Source organism: Ochlerotatus camptorhynchus, unplaced genomic scaffold (assembly GCF_037179485.1).
Source record: "Ochlerotatus camptorhynchus isolate MF236.1 unplaced genomic scaffold, CSIRO-AGI_Acam_v1.1 ptg000142l, whole genome shotgun sequence".
NCBI lineage: Eukaryota > Metazoa > Arthropoda > Insecta > Diptera > Culicidae > Ochlerotatus > Ochlerotatus camptorhynchus.
Genome location: NW_027040632.1, coordinates 699351 through 718993, shown reverse-complemented (window position 1 = coordinate 718993; position 19643 = coordinate 699351). Strand labels below are relative to the sequence as shown.

At 43.3% G+C, this 19643-nt stretch overlaps 1 protein-coding gene across 1 annotated transcript in view; it reads left to right on the top strand.

Moving 5' to 3' along the window:
- LOC135700800 (uncharacterized) overlaps nt 1-19643 on the top strand; it is a 296750-nt gene that overhangs the window by 259021 nt on the left and 18086 nt on the right. The window contains exon 7 of the mRNA XM_065221449.1: nt 18587-18721. Within this exon, the coding sequence (XP_065077521.1) occupies nt 18587-18721 (135 nt within the window). The remainder of the gene's footprint in view (nt 1-18586; nt 18722-19643) is intronic.

Here is a 19643-nt window from a genome sequence, read left to right as displayed (position 1 = left end):
CCGTACCGTGAGCTGCTGGGCACAATTATGTACGTAATGCTGTGCACTGAGTTCTGCTGTTTCGGAAGCGATCTGGTTGTCCGGAGTGATGGAAGCTCTTCAATTGAAGCGGCCTGCGGATCCGGTCGTAATATTTGAGGACAATCAAGGAGCGATAGGTATGGCGAAGAATTGTGAAAGCAAGAGAAGCAAGCATATAGATATCAAGCACCACTTCATCCGGGACCACATTGCGAATGGACGTGTAGCGGTGAAGTATATCAGTACCGAGAAGCAACTGGCGGATTTGTTCACCAAAACGGTGGACGCTGTGCGGATGGAGAAGCTGTGCCAAGGTCTTGGAATGGCCGATTGAGAGGGGGTGTTGGCGTAGTAGGCAATCAGCCGTCGCTTTCCCCTGTTACGTTGTTGGGAAGCCCTCCCTGGCAACGACCCGTTACCTGTTAGTGAAAATTAATAACTGTTCATTTCACAATCGCACTTCGTGTAGTACAGACGTTTAAATAATCTTTTCTCCGTTTTTCCTGTTAAACCGTATACTTTGTTTGAAGTCTCCCGTTTGTCCCTTCAAGAATAAATTTAGTATACATTCTACGGAGAAAACAATTCAATTAATTGTAAATGGTTCAAAGTTCTTCTAAAACGTGATTATCAACCTTCTTGTTCAATAATTAACTCTCCTATTTGCCATAGACTCAATTGTGCAAAAATTCAATTCGATTGGTGTTTTACCGTTATGAACGATACGACATATACAATAAATTATATTGTAGGTATTATCACAATAAATTTCATTGTATTTCTATGGTTGATTTTTTTACGGAAGACCAGGACAAAACGACCACATTGGAATGGTTCTACGTGCTGCAAAATGAGAGGTTGATCGATGTTTGACGTTCCGGGAGAAAAGAAAATTAATAAATTTTCTGAGAAAGTTCTTCAGCCGTCTGTGAAAGCATTACAAAAAAAGTGTTTTCTGTTTTGCTGAAAAACTTCCGCATCCCAAAACGACTTCATTCCCGGTCCTGCTTTCATCCAGTCAAAAAAAAAACGAACAGAAAATAAAAAGTTCCTTCTAATAAAAGTAGGCCAGATTCACCGGAATCGGATAAATTAAAAGTTTCGTTTTGTTTAACCTTGAAATACAGCGGTAGCCGTACACTCGAGCCGCCATTAGGCTCACAATAACCAAACTTCCAAACATTTTGATTTCCCACGAAAAGGAAAGCTTAACTCTTCGAAGAATTTCTCGACTCATTGAGGAATAAATCGGTGGAAGCAAAAAAAAAGGGGAATTGTTTCCCATCGGTCTGTTTTTATTTTTTGACAACTGAATTAACTGAAACAGCCGGGCGAGGACTCCTCTTTTTTCTGGGAGTTACGGGATTTTATGCTAATACTTACTGTTTTTGTATTAAGGCTGTGTTCCATTTGGAAATTTTTCACTTAAATTTGACACTTCGAAAATAAATTATGATGTTCGAAAATCCCTCTGTTGTTGAACGGCCAATTTTTGAAAAAGTCTGCTGGAATAGCAGGTTTATTTGAAAATTTTCCTTCTGTCAAATTTAACTGAAAATTCACCAAATGGAACACAGCCTAAATTGTAGAAATTCGCATCGTCAGACCTGTTCCGTATGACATTGCTGTAAACCACCACCCAAGTTTTATCGAGGTTTTAAAGCATTCCACAAGTTTTAAATCGGTTGAATCTGTCTGTGACTTGACGATCGAAATGGATTCAACTCGAAGTCGTGCAGGAAGTTGTTTTTAAATTAAACTGATGTGAAATTACCGTTTCAAAGATAATAAAAATTGAAATGATTAGAGAACCTATCGCATTCAAAATTTCCAGTCGTAAGTATGGATGATACGGCAAATCTCGCAAACAACTGAGTGATTATTATTTCGCTCGCACACCGGTGAAGCTGCTATTTTTTAATAAGCTAATTCCAGTTGAATGGATTTTCCATCTGCTACCAACCTCTCCCCTTACCTTGAAAGAAACTGTGTTGATTCATATTTGTGGCGGTCGGAAAAGATTGCGAAATAATCTCCGCTTCCGTTGTGTGTTTCGTTCTATGAATGTTGCCGCGCTGTGTATTCATAAAAATCAAATTATTCCACTCCGTCGTTCCGAGGCAAGGCGTGGAGGAGTACTTGGATGATGGATGATGGTTCGGATTTCATGTTCATTCACGGAAAGCGAGGTTTGTTTCTCCAATTTCAAATGCAGGGAAAAAAAATGCAAATCAGTCAGCATCTGTTATTTATCCACAAATTATGTAAGAGATTAAGCGGAGAGGGAGGTTCTTCACATTCCTTACAGTTTCCTACACAAGATATAAGGGTTAGAAATAAATAATTTGATCATTTTTACCGCTTTATGCCCAAAACCTGAATATACAGGGTGATTCAGAATAACTGTCACCGATTTCACAAATATGAATTTCTCAATGGGTTAAATGGGTATATGTCAAGGGGTGATCACTCTATGCACTCATTTTGCGCCAACTTTTTTATCATTGTGCCTCGTGCGTGCCGACAGTTCCGAGAGTGACATGTTTGGCAACCCGGTTAATTTGATATTTCAAATATTTTGTTTTGAAGCAACAACACAACAAGCAGTGTAATACAAAGCAATGATCCAGAGGCACTACAGTAGGATATGCTGATACCAGACAAACTGGCCTCCCTACAACTTCAGACGTCATTCAGATTTGAAGTGCAGTTTTCGTGTTACGGTTTATTGAAAAATGATGAATACGCCATTTTGAAAAAGAATTAAAATTCAAAAAAAAATATACGTCTAAATTCTATCAGCATCACACTTTCCAAACAAAGCTCAAAAACACAAAAAACTCATTGTAATTTAAAAGGAAAACAATCATTCTCCAATTAGAAATCCAATCGAAAATTGCTTTGAATCCATCCTAATTGTTTTGTATGGAAATTTAAGCCTTTTCAATTTCGGAGGATCAATTCCCTTGATGGAAACCGGAAGCCTGCGGAAAAATAATTTCTACAACCAGCACCGTCTTCCGTCTCAGTTCCTTCTTTCTCATCGCGAGAATTTAAGATCTTCAACGCAATTTCCACCGCATATAGGATGTACACAAAGCAAGATTTATACGCGTTTTTGCATATCCACACACATACACACACTTGTCTTAATTGCTCATTTAATTGGCCATCAGTCAGAATTTGCGAGTAATTTGAGAACGGAGCCACCCGGCTCGTCTTTCGTCGGAATATTGCGCCTTAATGCTGGCATGTCGGGTGACAAGGTGGCTTCGGTTTTTATTGAAATGTCTTAATAGGTCTTAATGCACCGTTTCCACTCCACGGTAGGCAGTAGGCTTTGCTTTATGGTCATGATTTTCCGGAGGGAGAGTGACAGAAAGTTGGCACGCGAACGATGATGGCACGAGTGTCAAAAATGTCAGACTTCGCAAATTGAACATTTCCGGCTTGATGGAGGGTGGCAGCCTATGTTGGGGGAATAATGATTTAATGGATCGTTTCAATTTGATGACGATATTCGCAAGAGTAGCTTCGCATCACAACTCGCTTGCGAGGATGGATTAGTGGTGCGAGGGCAATAATAGTGAAAACTTATAATCCGGAATAATCCGCCTACCGAGTGCTTTTCTCGTATAGTGCACCCCACACGGCAGAAGTATTGTCAGTATTTTCATCAATATTATTACGCCAATATTTTCAACAATATCTTTGGTGGACTGCTACTCATTAAATTTGTGTTATCGGATGGACTATTCAGAGATAAATGACAACTGAATCGAGATATTGATACATTCTCCAGCGATTTCTTGCTGATCTTCCTTGCTGCGGTCCAGTTTCCACCGTTCGTTTATGACTCTAATAAGATTGCGACCATTGTTGCCGTAGCTTTCGCTGGACAGCCTTCGGTGGGAGCTAAAACGACGCAGGGCTTGAAGAAGTTTTCTGCTTAGGTAGATAATCAGCTCGATGAGATTGGCGCGGGTGGAGTGACATAGGACACCCGCTATGTAAGCCTTTCGTAGTGCTCCTCGATAATGTGTAAACTGCTGCAAGATGAGTCCCCAGTAAACAGTGTCTCCTGGTGCAAATGCATGCTCGATCATGGATTGTTTCAGGCTTGTTAAGTGAGTTTTGATGAAAGCAATGCAGATTTTCACAGTGGATCTGGCTAGGCTGGCCCCTGTGATCCAGTTTTGTGTGCGAAAGTAAGTGCGATGCAGTTTGTGTACAGTATGCTGGTACTTTTCGTGATGCGACCGTCCAAATGTCACGGAGAAAGCGTGCAAGGCAGAGAGAAAGATAAAGCGTAGACGTGGTTTCGAAGATACCGATCGAGATTGTGTGAGCTGCTTCCACTGGTATGCGAACGTTTGCTGTTGGATCAGCCGGAGTAAGGTTGTTTCCGCTTTGTTCTTTCCGTAACGTAGGAGGTTGTGACGATGATTATTGGAGGTTGACGTATTGTATCGTGATCGCAGAACTTGTCCATGTGTAGTTCGATGAAGGATGGTTCTGCGAATACTGGGCAGATGGTTGTCGGTCGCTCTTCTGGTTTCTCGAGTGCATTACTGGCATCGTCTTTTGTTGGCAAGCGAGTAAGTCGAATTTGTTCTTTGCATGTTGATTGTTCGTCGGAGGAGGAAGGAGTAGCGTCTTCCTCAGTGGGGCAGAAATGCTTCGTGGACCGATATTGGTCAGCGACCAATGCGACGTTGGAGATTACATGTTTCGTAGGAGTGCCGTGCGAAATCTTGCCTGAAACGATCCAACCGAGGACCGAGTTAACCAAAGTCGGAAAAGAGTTACCAAGTGGAATGCGCCCAGGAACTTTAAAGAGCTCGAAAAAGATTTCAGCTCCGATGACGATATCGACCTGCTTCGATTCGTGAAAATACGGGTCGGCTAAGTGCACTCCAGGAGGAATTTGCCACGAAGAAGTGTCGAAAGAGGCAGTCGGTAGATCGATGGTGACTTTAGGTAGGACCAGAAATTCAGCCGAGGTGGAGTAATCACTGACTCTCGAGCGAATGGTGGAGACGATCTTGTATCGTGCATGCGACGACGATTGAACGATCCCCGAAATCGGAACAGAGGTGTTCTTGCGATGTGCCTTGACGAGCTGCGCGAAGGTCTCGGTAATGAAGCAGCATTCACTACCGGAGTCGAGAAGTGCTCGTGCGTGGTGAACAGTTCCGTTGTCGTCGACCAGTTTGACGACTGCTGTGGCCAAAAGTACATTGTGCTGTAACTGTTCGGAGCTCGCGTAGCTGACAGGCTCACGGATGGTAGCTGATACGGATGCCTTTGGTTGTTCGCCGGACGTAGAAGCGATTGGTGAATCGGATTGGAAAGATTCGGTAGTCCTGGAGTTCTCAGCGACTGAATTTTTCCCGGAGCAGAGCTGCGTATGATGTTGGCCTCGACACTTGCGGCAGGAGCTAGATGACGAGCAATCCCGAGCGTGATGACCTTTGCGAAGGCAGTTACGACAGCTGATGCCAGCGAACTTCCATCTCTTTATCCTCCAAGACGAGTTTGGCGAATAACGAACACAAATAGAGCGGATGTTGATCAGAACAGAAGATGCATTTCTGTCCGAAGTTATATTAAAGGGTGATACGGTCAAAATTTGGTCAAGGGAAAACGCGTGTAAATCGGTGAAATCGTTTATTTAAAAAATCAAATTAAATTTCTTTTTCAAGTTCAATTAGTATAAAATTCAGGAAAAATATTCAGTTAGGCTTCCGCTTTTCCAAATCAGAATTGCCGGGCCTTACGCTTGACCCCTGCCATCAGATTTTGTACAGCCACCTTGTCCACCTTCTTCGCCGCAGAAAGCCAGTTTGCCTTGAACTGCTGCTCGCCCTTAGCAGTTTTTTTGGTCTTCTTTAGGTTCCGCTTGACAATAGCCCAGTATTTCTCAATTGGGCGGAACTCTGGCGTGTTGGGAGGGTTCTTGTCCTTGGGAACCACCTGCACGTTGTTGGCGGCGTACCACTCCATGGCCTTTTTACCGTAATTACAAGATGCCAAATCCGGCCAAAACAGTACGGAACAACCGTGTTTCTTCAGGAAAGGCAGCAGACGTTTATTCAAACACTCTTTCACGTAAATTTCTTGGTTGACAGTCCCGAAAGCTATGAAAATGCTGCTTTTCAAGCCACAGGTACAGATGGCTTGCCAAACCAGATATTTCTTCGCGAACTTTGACAGTTTCATGTGCTTGAAAACATCTGCTACCTTTCCCCTTCCTTTTGCCGTATAAAACTCCCGTCCCGGAAGCTGCTTGTAGTCGGCTTGACGTAGGTTTCGTCGTCCATTACCACGCAGTCAAACTTCGTCAGCATCGTCGTGTACAGCCTCCGGGATCGCGCTTTGGCCGTCGTATTTTGTTTATCATCGCGATTTGGAGTCACTACCTTCTTGTAAGTCGATAGTCCGGCTCGTTTTTTGGCTCGATGCACGGTTGTAGACGATACACCCAGCTTATTTGCGGCATCTCGGAGAGAGAGGTTAGGGTTTCGCTTGAAACTACCGGCAACTCTCTTTGTCGTCTCAGCGGCTTCCGGTTTTCGATTTCCCCCCGATCCAGACTTCCTGGCTGTCGACAAACGTTCCCCAAACACTTTAATTACATTTGTAACGGTTGATTTGGCAACTTTTAGCGATTTTGCCAACTTTGCGTGCGAGTAGCTCGGATTTTCGCGATGCGCGAGCAAAATTTTGATACGCTGCTCTTCTTGCTTGGACGGCATTTTGTCAACTGAAGAGTGAATTCCAAAATCAAAATAGGAGCAACATTCTACACACACACACCTTCAAAATGAGGGGTGTTCAGGTTTTTTAAATGCAAAATTGAAAGAAATACGTCAAGTTGATATTGACCAAATTTTGACCGTATCACCCTTTAGTTGGCTCCGTTACTGGCAATCGGACGTTGAGCAAACTTCTTGAGCTGCTGAGTGGACGCTGGATGAACGATATGAGGTCAGTGAACGAAATGGCATCCTTTGTCGACGAATGCTCCTCCCAGTCTCGTCGAGTGGTTGGATTCAGGCGGATGCTCAACATTCGGATGAGGATGATGTCCCAGAACTCAGTCTTCTCTCCAAGTTGCTTCAGTACCTTCACGTTGGCTTCAAACTTCTCCACTAGCGAATGAAGTTCGGCTGCAGATTCGCGTTTCAGTGAAGGAAATTCAAAAAGGGCGTCGAGGTAGGACTGCTTTAAGCGAGCAGTATTTTGAAAATGGTCCACCAGCAAATTCCAAGCAACGGGGTAGTTGTTCGCACTAAGTGGAATCGTTTGAACCAACTTTAGGGCGTCTCCAGCCAAAGACGAACGAAGATAATAGAACTTTTGGATGTTGGACAACTCGAGCGATGAGTGAACCGAAAAGGTCGTGGAAATTGAGCCAGTCGTCAAGATTTTCACAGAATATGGGCAGCTTTACGTCAGGTAAACGCACGTGACATGATGAACCAGGGAATTGCGAGCTTGAAGAAGAAGTATTTATCCGGGGTGATGACGGCGTTTTATTCATGGACAACAGAAATTTAACTTTAACACGATAATACGTCGTCTCGAAATCTGTCCGCTGCTTCAACTGCTGATCTATTGTTGCTTCGTCGAGGGATTCGAGCTCTGACTGGACCTGCTTAAAGTCAGTCCATAGAGCGTCGAGGCTTTCCAAGCGAACCGGAATTTCGCAGGCTCCGGTTTCCTCGTCGTAGTTGTCAACGAAGGCCTTAATGAGGCTGAACGACGCAAGTAGGCTCTTCTGCCTTATCTTGAGGCCCTTGATGCGTCGGTCGGTTGACATGATGAGTGGCGAACAGGGTCTTGCTATAGGCAATACAGTGCCTTGTACACAATTACAGCAGCAGCAATGGCGGAGTCCAGTACACTGATGTGGATCTTCAGAAAGCGACAGATGATGCGATGGGTCTGAAAATCAAAAGACCACGCAGCACAAAAAAGAAGCAATACACGTAGTTGGAATGCTAATTACCTTTGAAAGGCTAAGCAATGGCTTTAACTGAATAATCCGAATAGTAGCTGTAGCGATGGCGGATTCTTACGATCCTACGTGATGATCCCAAGGATAGTGATGGCGGATCCTGCGTCAGTCATCCCACTGTTGCAATGGCGGTTTTGCTACCCACAGGAAGGTTCCGGAACGGACGGAGTTCGACGCCAGATCCGGTTCGAAGGACCAAATGTTCGTATAGTTCAGAGGAGAACAGTGTTTCTGTGCTAAACTTCTGCACCGAGCACAGTAATAATTCACTTTATCACTTTATTAACTAAAACTAGTCCTTATGACACTAATTTATTTCTCTAAAACCATAATTTACACAATGTTATAATTGAACTAATTTTAAATCACTTCTTCAAGTTTGCCGTTTTGTTTTGATTCACTGGTTCGCTAATGATTGATGATGGTGATGATGACGAGATTTCCATCCAAAAAGAGACCGAAACCGCAGGACAGTTCCCATTTTTATAGAGGGTTCCTCCATTTTGCGAAGGTAGGCCGGATAGAGCGAGATCGACGGTGCACTTTTCCGCTGGGCGCCATCATCGACGAACTGAATGGTTGATGCTATCGGTTGATGCGAACTCACTCACAGGTGGCGCGCTGATGCCCTTTTCGTGCGATGTACGAACAAAGATATTCCGGTAGCTTCATTATAATCAGGGAAGTTCCAAGTACTTGGAGGATGATCAGAGAATTCCAAAACAGCCCCATTAACCTACCTAGTGCATTAGGGTCTTTTTTGACCTGGCGTCACTTTCAAAAAGCTGTAACTGATAGAAACCTGAAATTTCCTCACTTTTCCTAACTTTTGGAAACGAACATTTTGCTGTCAGAAGAAGTTTCAGCGATATCTAGGAGTGGCACTACAAACAAGTGACATATTGTGCACCCGGACTGCAAATCGCTCCCAAAAATCAATTTTTATACCGATTCTTGATCTTTAGGCGTCAAAACAAAGATAAAGGTTCCTAGAATGGTTTTTTTTTTTTTTTTGTTTTTATTTTAGAGATTTTTAGCCTGAGGCTAGTTCATCTCTTATTCCTAGAATGGCACCCTGTTCAAGATTTATCTTATTTAGCCATTTAGAATATCTGGCGCCGGTTCCGGTAGGGCACAAATGGAAACTTCCAAGACCTCATGTACTGGTATCGTCCGACGGCTCAAAATTTATGATTCTTCATCCAGAAGTAAATAGATATCATGCCATGGACCAAAATGTGGATCTAACCACATCTGGATACCTGAAACCGGTTCTGGTAGGGCCCCAACAAAGATCGCTTCCAAAACCTCGTGTACTGGAAGCGTCCGATGGCTCAACATTTATGATTTTCTCATCCAGAAGTAAATACATTATCCCCGCAGGTTTATCTGGCCACATCTGGATACTCAGAACCGATTCCGGAAGGTATCCAGATGTGGCCAGAGCCACCTTTTGGTCAATGGTATGATGTATTTAAAACAAATCTGTTGAGTCGTCGGAAGGTACCAGTACATGAGGTTTTGGAAGTGTCCCTTTTGAAGCCCTGTCGGAACAAATCTAACAGTAGTTCCATGATGACATGAAGTCTTTTTTACTTTATGAGCCTCCGTACGGTACGAGTACATAAGGATTAGGAAGTGTCCTTTTTTAGCCATACCGGAAGCGGTTCCGGGTATCCGGATGTGGCCAGATTTACATTACGGATCATGGCATGAAAAATCATAAATTTAGAGCCGTCGGACGATCCTGTACATGAGGTTCCTGTATTGTCCTTTTTTAGCCTTACCAGAACCGGTTCCGGATATCCGGAAGTGACCAGATTCACCTTACGTCCCATGGCATGATATCTTTTTACTTTTGGGTAAAAAATCATAAATTTTGAGCCGTCGGACGGTACCAGTACATGAGGTTTTCAAAGCGTCCTCTTGTGTCAGTAGCAGGTAGCCTAAATTGAACTTTTAAGGAATTCCGTGGAATTATGGAATGTTGCGAAAACTTCAGGGGCATTGTGGGGTCTTCCGGGATGTTTTATGAATATCAGGAAAAATTGCTGGATCATTGGAACATCCTCCAGAAAATCTCTTTCCTCCGGAATTATGTCCTTCTTTCTTTCGACTGTTCCGTAAGCGCTCTGGCTTCCAACTTTCTTTAGAACTTTCTTCCAATCTACCTTAGGAAGTTTTTACCAGCGTCTCCAGGAATTTTCTTCCATCTTCTCCAGTAAGTTCAGTTTCATTCGTCTTTTTCTGGTCCATAGGTTTGTTCTCGACTTCTATTGGAAGGTTTTTCCAATCTTCTTCTGGCTTCCTCTGGAAATGGCTAGGTCTAGAATTTATTTATTTATTTATTTATTTATTTATTTATTTATTTATTCACTCTTCGACTGTTTCGCACAGACTAATCTTAACCTATCACATTTACTCTTAACCTATTTTTAAATCAGAGCCTAGTTAAATTAAAATCGAAGTCATCACAAACAGCATTAAAAGCTCTGAGACAGGAACTTAGCGGACTATTAAACCCATAACTAGTCCTGTGACAGGGAATGACAATAAGGGCAGAGTTTCGTAATTGGCACTGAGGTGCGTTAAGCATAACTTCCTGTAGAAGATCTGGACAGTCGGTGTTGTTCATCAGGATGTCGAATACAACCAATTGTTGCAATCTCAGCCGTCTCACTGATAGCAACTCTAAGTTGATTAAACGGCACCTTTGTTGGTAATCAGGAAGATTCACGGGATCATTCCACGGTAGGTTCCGGAGTGCAAATCGTATGAAAATTTTTTGTATACGTGATATGGTGTGTGATATGGTGCCCAAACCGGGGCAGCGTATTCCAGAATGCTGCGCACTAAAGCACAAAAGAGTGATTTTAATGCGTACACATCGGTTAGTTGAGAAGCATTACGACGAATAAACTCGAGTACGGAGAAAGCTTTAGCTGTCATGGTGGAGACATGTTCGCTGAATCTAACTTTAGAGTCAATTATAACTCCCAAGTCGCGAATAAATTGCACACGTTCTAGCGGAGTAGTGTCAATTCGATATTGGTGAGTGAGCGTTGACAAACAGCGACTAAATGTGATCGTTTTGCATTTATTGATGTTCACGCTCATACCATTCTCTTTGCACCAGATTGACACTACGTCGATGTCAGCCTGCAGTACAATACAATCGAGTACAGACGCGATAATTCTGAAGATTTTGAGGTCATCAGCATAAAGGAGCTTTCCAGAGGATATTCGAAGGCACAGGTCGTTAATAAAGAGGACAAAGAGCAAAGGTCCTAACACGCTACCCTGTGGTACGCCAGATGGTATGTCGAACGTATTGGAACGAGACGAGTTCACTTGCACAAATGACTTTCGACCCGTTAGATATGACCTTATCCAGTCCGCAATCCAATCCGGAAATCCCATGTGTTTCAGTTTTTTTCTGTGGCATAGGCATGCGAGACGGTGTCGAACGCTTTCAAAAAGTCGATGTAAATAGAGTCCACCTGGTTGCGACGTTCTATCTCACGGAACAGTACGTTGGTATAGCAGAGTAAGTTGGTTGTAGTAGACCGGTGTGGTATGAATCCGTGCTGATACTCAGAGATAATTGGTTTCGCTGCATTCAGCACGACCTTATGCACTAGTGATTCGAGAACCTTTCCCAGACAGCAGAGTCGTTTTAGTGCGCAGACCTCTGACGTTCTGGTAGTAGACGGATAGAAAGTTGTGTCCTGAATGAGCTGCATCATTATTGCTGCTGCTCACTACCGTGCTGTTTGGATAGTTAAACTCGCTGACGTTTGAAGAGGGACAGTTGATTGCAACGCTAGAACCAGTAGATTGATCAGAAGTTGAACTGCTTAAAACAGAAACGTACTTGCCAAAGATAGCGGGTTGGAAGGGGTTTCTCTGACCCCACACACAGGGCCAGGACGACTGTTGGCCGATGACGGGAAAAGCTCGACTGTGGTAGGGGGATTAGGGGCTTCCATGTAGCCAGTATCGTTGCGTCCCAGAGTTGAAACATGCTGAGTTGAAGGTCTTGAATAATGACGGCTAAACGGTGTAGTACTGAAACCAAGCAACGAATCAGGAGTTGGGCTGAACAAGAATGAATCGTACTTGCCTGCGGTATTAGTTTGGAAGACCACGTTTCCAAACTCACACACAGGGCCGGGACGACTGATGGACGATGGCAGGAAAGGCACGACTGTGGTGAGAGGATCGGTGGCTTCCATAGGGCGAACACCGTTGCGTCCCAGAGTAGATGAAAGTTGCGTAGAGTTGCGAGTAGTTGATGTAGAGTGTATCGATAAACTTATTGTGGAAGTATTGGTGGTCGTAGGTTGATTGGAGCCGCGTCGTTTTTTTATTCAAATTTACGTACATTTACTCCATCAGGCCAGTAGAATGAATCCCTTACAGTGGTTTCCAAGTCGGGTGAAACGGATACTTTGAAGGAGACAAAGGTTAGCTCGTTGACTTGTTTGCCTCTAGGTACCAGCTTCACACAGCGCACCGTAGAATTTTCGATGTTGAAGGTTTCGCGGAGGTATTCCAGGACATCTTCTTCAGTCTGCTCGACGTGGAAAGGGGTAATGTAGAATGGTTTCAACACTTCGGTTGTGTCGGTATTGCTTTGCTGCCTTCGACGTTCGTTTCTCATAACAACCCTTAAACGGTTAGATTGTCCGTGAGGCCCTCGGTTATTTGTCAAGGTAGCTGTTGAGGTAACCGTGGTTCCGGTTCCAGGTGCGGTGATTGATGCGACAGTTGTGCAGTTCTTGGCAGCGGTGTTCATGGTTATTGTAGAGGCGACGGTGCATGTAGCAGTAGAGCTGTTAGTGGTAGCAACGGAAGTGGCATTCTCATTCGATCTAGTGACAGTTGTGGCAAGGATAGCAGTTGGAATGGCGGTCGTGGTGGTGGTGAGAGCAGCAGAACGCCTTACAACAGAAGCAGCGGTGGTTTCTGAAGTTATGGGTTCGTCATGTTCACCGAAAATATTCCCTAGGCTAAAATGCAACGAACTATTCAGATTTAACCGATCTATGCTGTGGTGAAAATCAGTGGGAGCACCAGCTGGATGCTGATGGAATCTCAAATAGACATTCGATTCCCTTCTCAGGTGTGGAAATGATAACAAGCTGTTCATGGTCTTCAAATGTTCAGCATACTGTCCAATCCGAAGGTCAATAGAGTCTACTCGTATTGAAAGATCACGCAGTGCTCTGAGTATGTGCGATTCACGATCAACGATTGTTGGGTTAAAGTTAACTCTGCAAGCATCGCAAAACCACAGTAGACCGACATTGGATGACCATGCCTTGAAGTTGGTAACGTTGAGCCCAGCACAATTGAAGTGGAACAGTCTGTTGCAGACTCCACTGCAGAGAACGTATTTGTCATTGCCGTCAATATGCTCCAAACAAGTATTACAAGCGCTCATGACGATGAGAATTCTCTTCCCGTTGTTTAATGCAGCGCAATATTACGGTGATCCAAGTAAGAATGAAAGCGCCTAAATGTATGCAACGTTCAGGTTACTGAGATGTGCTAGCTTCCAAAGTTTACTGGTAGATGGCGCTCCGGAAGAGAGACAGCGAGTAAGTAGGTATGAGCGATTACGATGATACAATGCGTATTTAACAAAAACACAATTGCATAAAACACTGTGGCACAACTAGGTAAACAACACTAGATTCCGATATGCTTTGACCAAATATTGCACTAACGAGTGCGTCCGATAATAAACAGCGCGAAAAAACAACGAAAAACGGCGAATTAAAATCTGCGATGACAACAAAAAATGTTGGACAGTGTTGATTTCCGAAACTTTTCTGGCTTCCTTTGGATGTGATATTCGATTTTTTTTTCGATAGTTTCTTTAATTGTTTGCCAGAAGTTTCTCAATTCTTGTCTTGGAAGTTACCGGATTTTCTCAAACTTCGCCCAAGAGAGCTTCTTTCTTCTTTCTCTGGGTGGTTTTTTTCCGGAATTTTCCGATCATAGTCCAAAACTTAAAATTTTCGCTTTAAAAAACAGCAAAAATATAAAATTAATTAAAATAGTAAACACCGATTTTTTAAAACTTTTCATACCGATAATTGCTGTAGAACAATCTGGCAACGCTGCTGGAGCATTTAAACCCAATGAGCTGGATTACCGAGGTGAAGCAATCTATTAAGATGTGTGAGTGAAACCACTGTACGATACAAGCAATAAGTGACGTCACTAATTGCGTTTACTCATTGATTCAAACCCACTTTCTTCCAAGGGAACATGCATAAATGACGTAGCATTTGAGGGGAGAGGGGAGGCTCCAGAAGATGTGACCGGCCATTTATTAGATATACACACTACCAAAAAGTCATGTAAATTTCCGTGCCCTGAGACTGTTACCTGCTAGCTCAGGGATTGAAGGATATCAGGGTCGTTAAACTGCTTATAACTCTCATCCACGTAAGGTCGTTGACATCAAGTAGGAACACGTGAAATGAAGGTACCCTTTCAAAGGTGTTGCTAGATGCAGACACAAATAAACCCACCAGGCTGTACCAAAGTGTGTGCTTAAAAAAAAACTAATACGAAGGCTTTCCAAATCAATTTGGGAACGGCGAGGCTTAATGGCTCCTTTGTGAGCCCAGAAAGAAGCGGAACAACAACAAGAAGTGGAAGTGCTATGACCTAAGGACGTGCTCTACCTAATAAAGCTATAGATGCAACTTTTCATTTTAACATTTATTTTGTGACGTCACATTGAAAAGGGTTACCTGCGGGCATACTGCTTCTGGTTGATGATGTAGTTGGTGATCTGGTTGTGTTACTGATGGTGGCGGTTGTCGACGGGTGGTGGAGCTGATGATGTTGTTTGCTGGCCGGTATTCATTGCGGATGGAAACTAGCTTCAGCGAGGCAATCGCCGAAAGGCCAACGACTACGATGAACTGGACAATCGGGTGGCGACGGCGGTGTGATAGACGTACTGCCAGCAACGATGGTGAACTGGGCAGCGGGATGGCAACGGCGGTGCGGTGGCCGTACTGCCAGCAACGATGGTTAACAAGGCAGCGGGATGGCGACGGCGGTGCGGTTGCCGTACTGCCAGCAACGATGGGGAACTAGGCAGCGGGATGGCGACGGCGGTGCGGTTGGTATTTGTGCTCCGCACAAAGGATGCCGGCATGAACAATGCTGGGACTGTCTGGAGGTTCCACCGAGATGACTGGTGGACGTTATCGGCGGTCTACCGATGAGTATGATACGCCGTTTGCCACTCACGCCAGTCGTCCACGTATTTCTCCTTATCCTGCCAAATAATTCCAAACAGAAAGAAAAAAAAGGCCCACTTCCTGGACCTGCCCATCACAGATTAGACCCTTATTGTGACGTCACTCTCTTTCCTCTATTTTTGTTACATAGACTAGTATAGAATTTACCTTTTTCCTTATGTTCCTTTACTTCGATTCGTAGGAATCTCCTTTCTCCTTCTAATTTTTTTAATCTAGTTTCAAAAAACATTCAAAAATTACATTAGAACACTGTTCCTTTCTTCTCCACTACTGGAACTTACAATTTACACAAAAGACTACCACTAGAACAATGAAAATTCCTTTGTTCCTTTGACCACCTGCTAGCAAAATGGTCACGCCACTTTCACCGAAGTCGCAAAATAATCAATTTGACTTTCGCGCGCACTTCTCCTTTCGAGAGTTGAAACTAGATAGCCTTCTGCTTTTGGAATTTTATTTATTTTAACTGCTTTTCGGCACCACAGGGCCGATGAAATGCCGAAGTTTGACATTTCGGCCTGGTTGGTTCATTTTTCTTCCTCATGCGCCACCTGTGATTGAGCTAAACAACTTGGCGGGGAAGTATTTCGCCCGTTCGTTCAAACTCCTTGACACTTGCAACACACACATGGAGAATCGTGAGAGTGGAACAGGCTCTCTCACTTGCTAAGCCTACAAATGAGAGCCACTGTTCCAGGGTGTTAGTTTATTTATTTTATTTCAGGTGGGACTGTTACAGGGAGGGAGGTTTTGGACTTGTGGAGGAGCCAACAAGTAAACATTGGAACCAACGGTTACAAGACCGACACATACAAGCGGCCCAAATTACATAAGAAGCAGTTGAAAGAAACGAGAAAATAAATTCAATCAATCGTACTTTTCGTCGAGTTACGAATGTTTCGGTTTGAGAACACTTAATTTTACATGACATGTTTGTTTATGTTCCATAATTTACGTCAAAGATGGATTACGTCTCGTGTAAAATTAATTATTTTTAAGTGTGTAGGAAAATACCGTCCCTGTTTGGATGATCTGCAAAGTGCAGCTGGTCATTTTTTATCGGGTTTTAATCCGAAGATAATACAGGCTGGAGTTTACCAACATTAGTTGGTCTTTATAGATCTTCTTTCTCTTCTATTTTCTTCTTATCTTCCGCCATGGTGTATTCCGAAATCCGCATCTGATCGCGTTCAACGATCATCTCTTGAAATCCGCTATCAACTACCATATCAAGTTCAAATAGATGCCCGAGCAAAGCTGGAGATCAAATTGAAATCAAAATTTGCTGTTATGATGTAACTTATTTTGAATACTCCTAATTCAAGAACAACATGTGAAAAGGGCATACAAGCTTTTTGTAAACAAACCTTCTTATGTCCTTTTCTCGCCACCCATATGACACAAACGCAAACCATCATCATCACCGGGTAGAGGAAACTATACTCTTCCCGATGATGTTGTTGGTTTGCGTGGGTGCCCCTCGGTTTGCGAGAAAAGGGCCTACAAATGTTTGTTTACAAAAAACTTGTATGCCCTTTTCACATGTGGCTCTTGTAATGACTAATGTCGTGACAATTGAAATCAAAATGTGTTTTCATTATAATAGGAACTGCGAACTTTAATATCGATTTGCTTTCATTTAGTTAAGGGGTCATGCATTCATTATGTCACGCTAAATCGAGCAAAAAATTACACCCTCCCCCTCTATCGTGACGTTTTTCCTATACCTAATGCATTGCTTGTCACAAAATCTTAGACCCCCCCCCCCCCCTCCCCCTTGGAGCGTGACATAATATATGCATCAACCCTAACCGACTTTGCTCAAAATCAGACAACTTCTCCACACAACCCTAAGTTTAAAAACAGTAGCCAAATCAAAACACGTCAGTTTTTCAACGTGGCCTACTTCGATCTCCTATGAATTTTACTCGGTAGACGGGATCTACCTCAAAATTGATTATTAGCACTACTTTGCGTGCATGCTTAGCTTTGACGTTTCTCCAGAGAATAAAAAATCGCTCTTCAAGATCTGGCCCTGCCATTACCATACCAGATGAACCACATTGTGGATGTAGATTGGACGTCATTCGTTATCATTACCAGCGAGAAGAACTACTCGATTGAAATTCAAACCATCATCTCGCACTGGCAGCAATGGATGGTGCAACGAAAAATGTGGTGTCCGATGCCGGAAAAGCGCATTGCATCCTCCGGACAGCAAGGAACGCAATATCCTACACATCTTTTGCAAACGACAATGTCCTGGATTACCACCACAACCATCAACATCTGGGCACTGCGATGCTGTTGGATCGCGTACATGACCTGCTCGGAATTGTAAAACAGCTCCCCCCGGGCTCTATGGAGGGACCAAGTTGAAACCACACCGTCGTGAAGTTGAATGTTATTTCACGCTTTTCCTCCCATCAAGGTCACGGTCCGTCGAAGAAATAGGAATCATCGCGCCTTTTATGAACGGTTTGGACTTGCTACATCCGCTGGGGGACGCTTTTCATCCCGAATCATATTAAAAAATGGAAACTCTGTACTTGCAGTTTCTCTATGCATTTTGTCAGTGTCAGCCGCTGGGCGTGCAATCCGGGTGGAAGAGGTCGGCAAGGAACTGTTGAATAAATATGACGCCTGGTGGTGACGGACGGCATTTTAATTGCGTTTAAGCCTGGCTTGCTTGAAGCCATCAAATCGGGATCGCAAATCTATGCACGGTTGGTTGTATAAATTCAGGCGAAGGCGTCACATTCACCATATTAAACAATCCGGTGCGCAGGAAGCCATCAAGTCCCACTTTGTTAGTGCGATTCAGTGAACCGGGGGAAGCATGTTCGCAGAAATCCAACATCGAATTGTTTCCGTACCGAAAATGGAAATGCGCCACTATGTGTCTGTACTATTTCGGTGAAATCGTATCTGCTCGCTTGTAATTGTTGTTGTTGCTGTTTGTTTACATGCAGAACCGAGGGGAAACCCGGAAAGTGATAGTTTATGAACTGCCATTCGTAAGCGGAAACTACTTTTCCAGGAATGACGACTCGTAGTTTTCCGAGTAAAAGAGATGCAATCGCATCACGGGCATTGCATTAGAAATTGGATCGAATTTGGACCGGTGAGAAAAAAAGAAAAGATACACGGAATCGAGTTGCTCGAAAGATGACCCTCTGGATTGGAAAAAAAAGTGGATCGCTAGTTTCAAACTTTTAACTGAATGGTTTTTTTCTTTCTGCTTCTTCCACAGGTTGGCTCGGATGGCACTGGTCGAGACGTACGAAAACCAGGCCCACTTTGACATAACCTATCTGATGTTTGTGTGGATGGCCTTTCTGCCGACGGTGATAGTGCCCTGGATCTACGCCAACTGGGTTCTGTCGAGGTGAGTGTAGTTCGAAATACTTGGTAATAATTCTATTAGGATTATTAATATTCGTTTTGAAGTGTAATTTTTATCTGGCAAAATTTAATAGAAGTTGCTTACGTTTATCGTACGGTCGCAACGTCGCATCACTGACACAATCACACTTTAGCAATCTCTATAGAGATTAGTGACGTTTAACACACGCACACTTTAACATCTTAGAGGACATATGAGCATCCTAAAAATGTTCAATATTGATTCTATTGTGTTACAAAATGAAGATTGGATGAAGAAAAAATATCACTTCGATCGTCTTTACAATGTAGCAGCAGCGGATCGCGATTTGTGGGACAATGGGGGACCAAACATTCGTCCAGGATCAATTGTCTTCTATACAGACGGCTCTAGATTGGATAATCGTGTAGGAGCAGGGGTAACAGGTCCAGGTATAAATATCTCAATATCTATGGGCTACTGGCCTACCGTGTTCCAAGCAGAAGTCATGTTCTAAACTTTGCTTGCGAATATCTGCATTATGTCTGATAGCCATGCAGTACTAAATGCTTTGAAATCAGCAACATGTAATTCTAAACTTGTATGGGAATGTGCAATGTCACTCCAAAAATTGGCCTGCCAAAACCAAGTGAACCTATTTTGGGTTCCTGGTCATTGTGGAATTCAAGGGAATGAGAAAGCCGCACACTACCCGAGCAAAGTTAGAGATCATATTGGAATCAGAATTTGCTGTTATGATGTAATTTATTTTGAATACTCCATTTGATCTCATTTTGGTTGACTTAACGGTTAACACAGCAAAAATGAGAGCAAAGTTTTACACTGTTGAATCAAACGGAAAACTAATTCTGCTTTCAATGAAATCAATTTGATTACTGATTTTGCATTCATAATCTTTGACTGAATACGGGCCTGTCGTAAATGC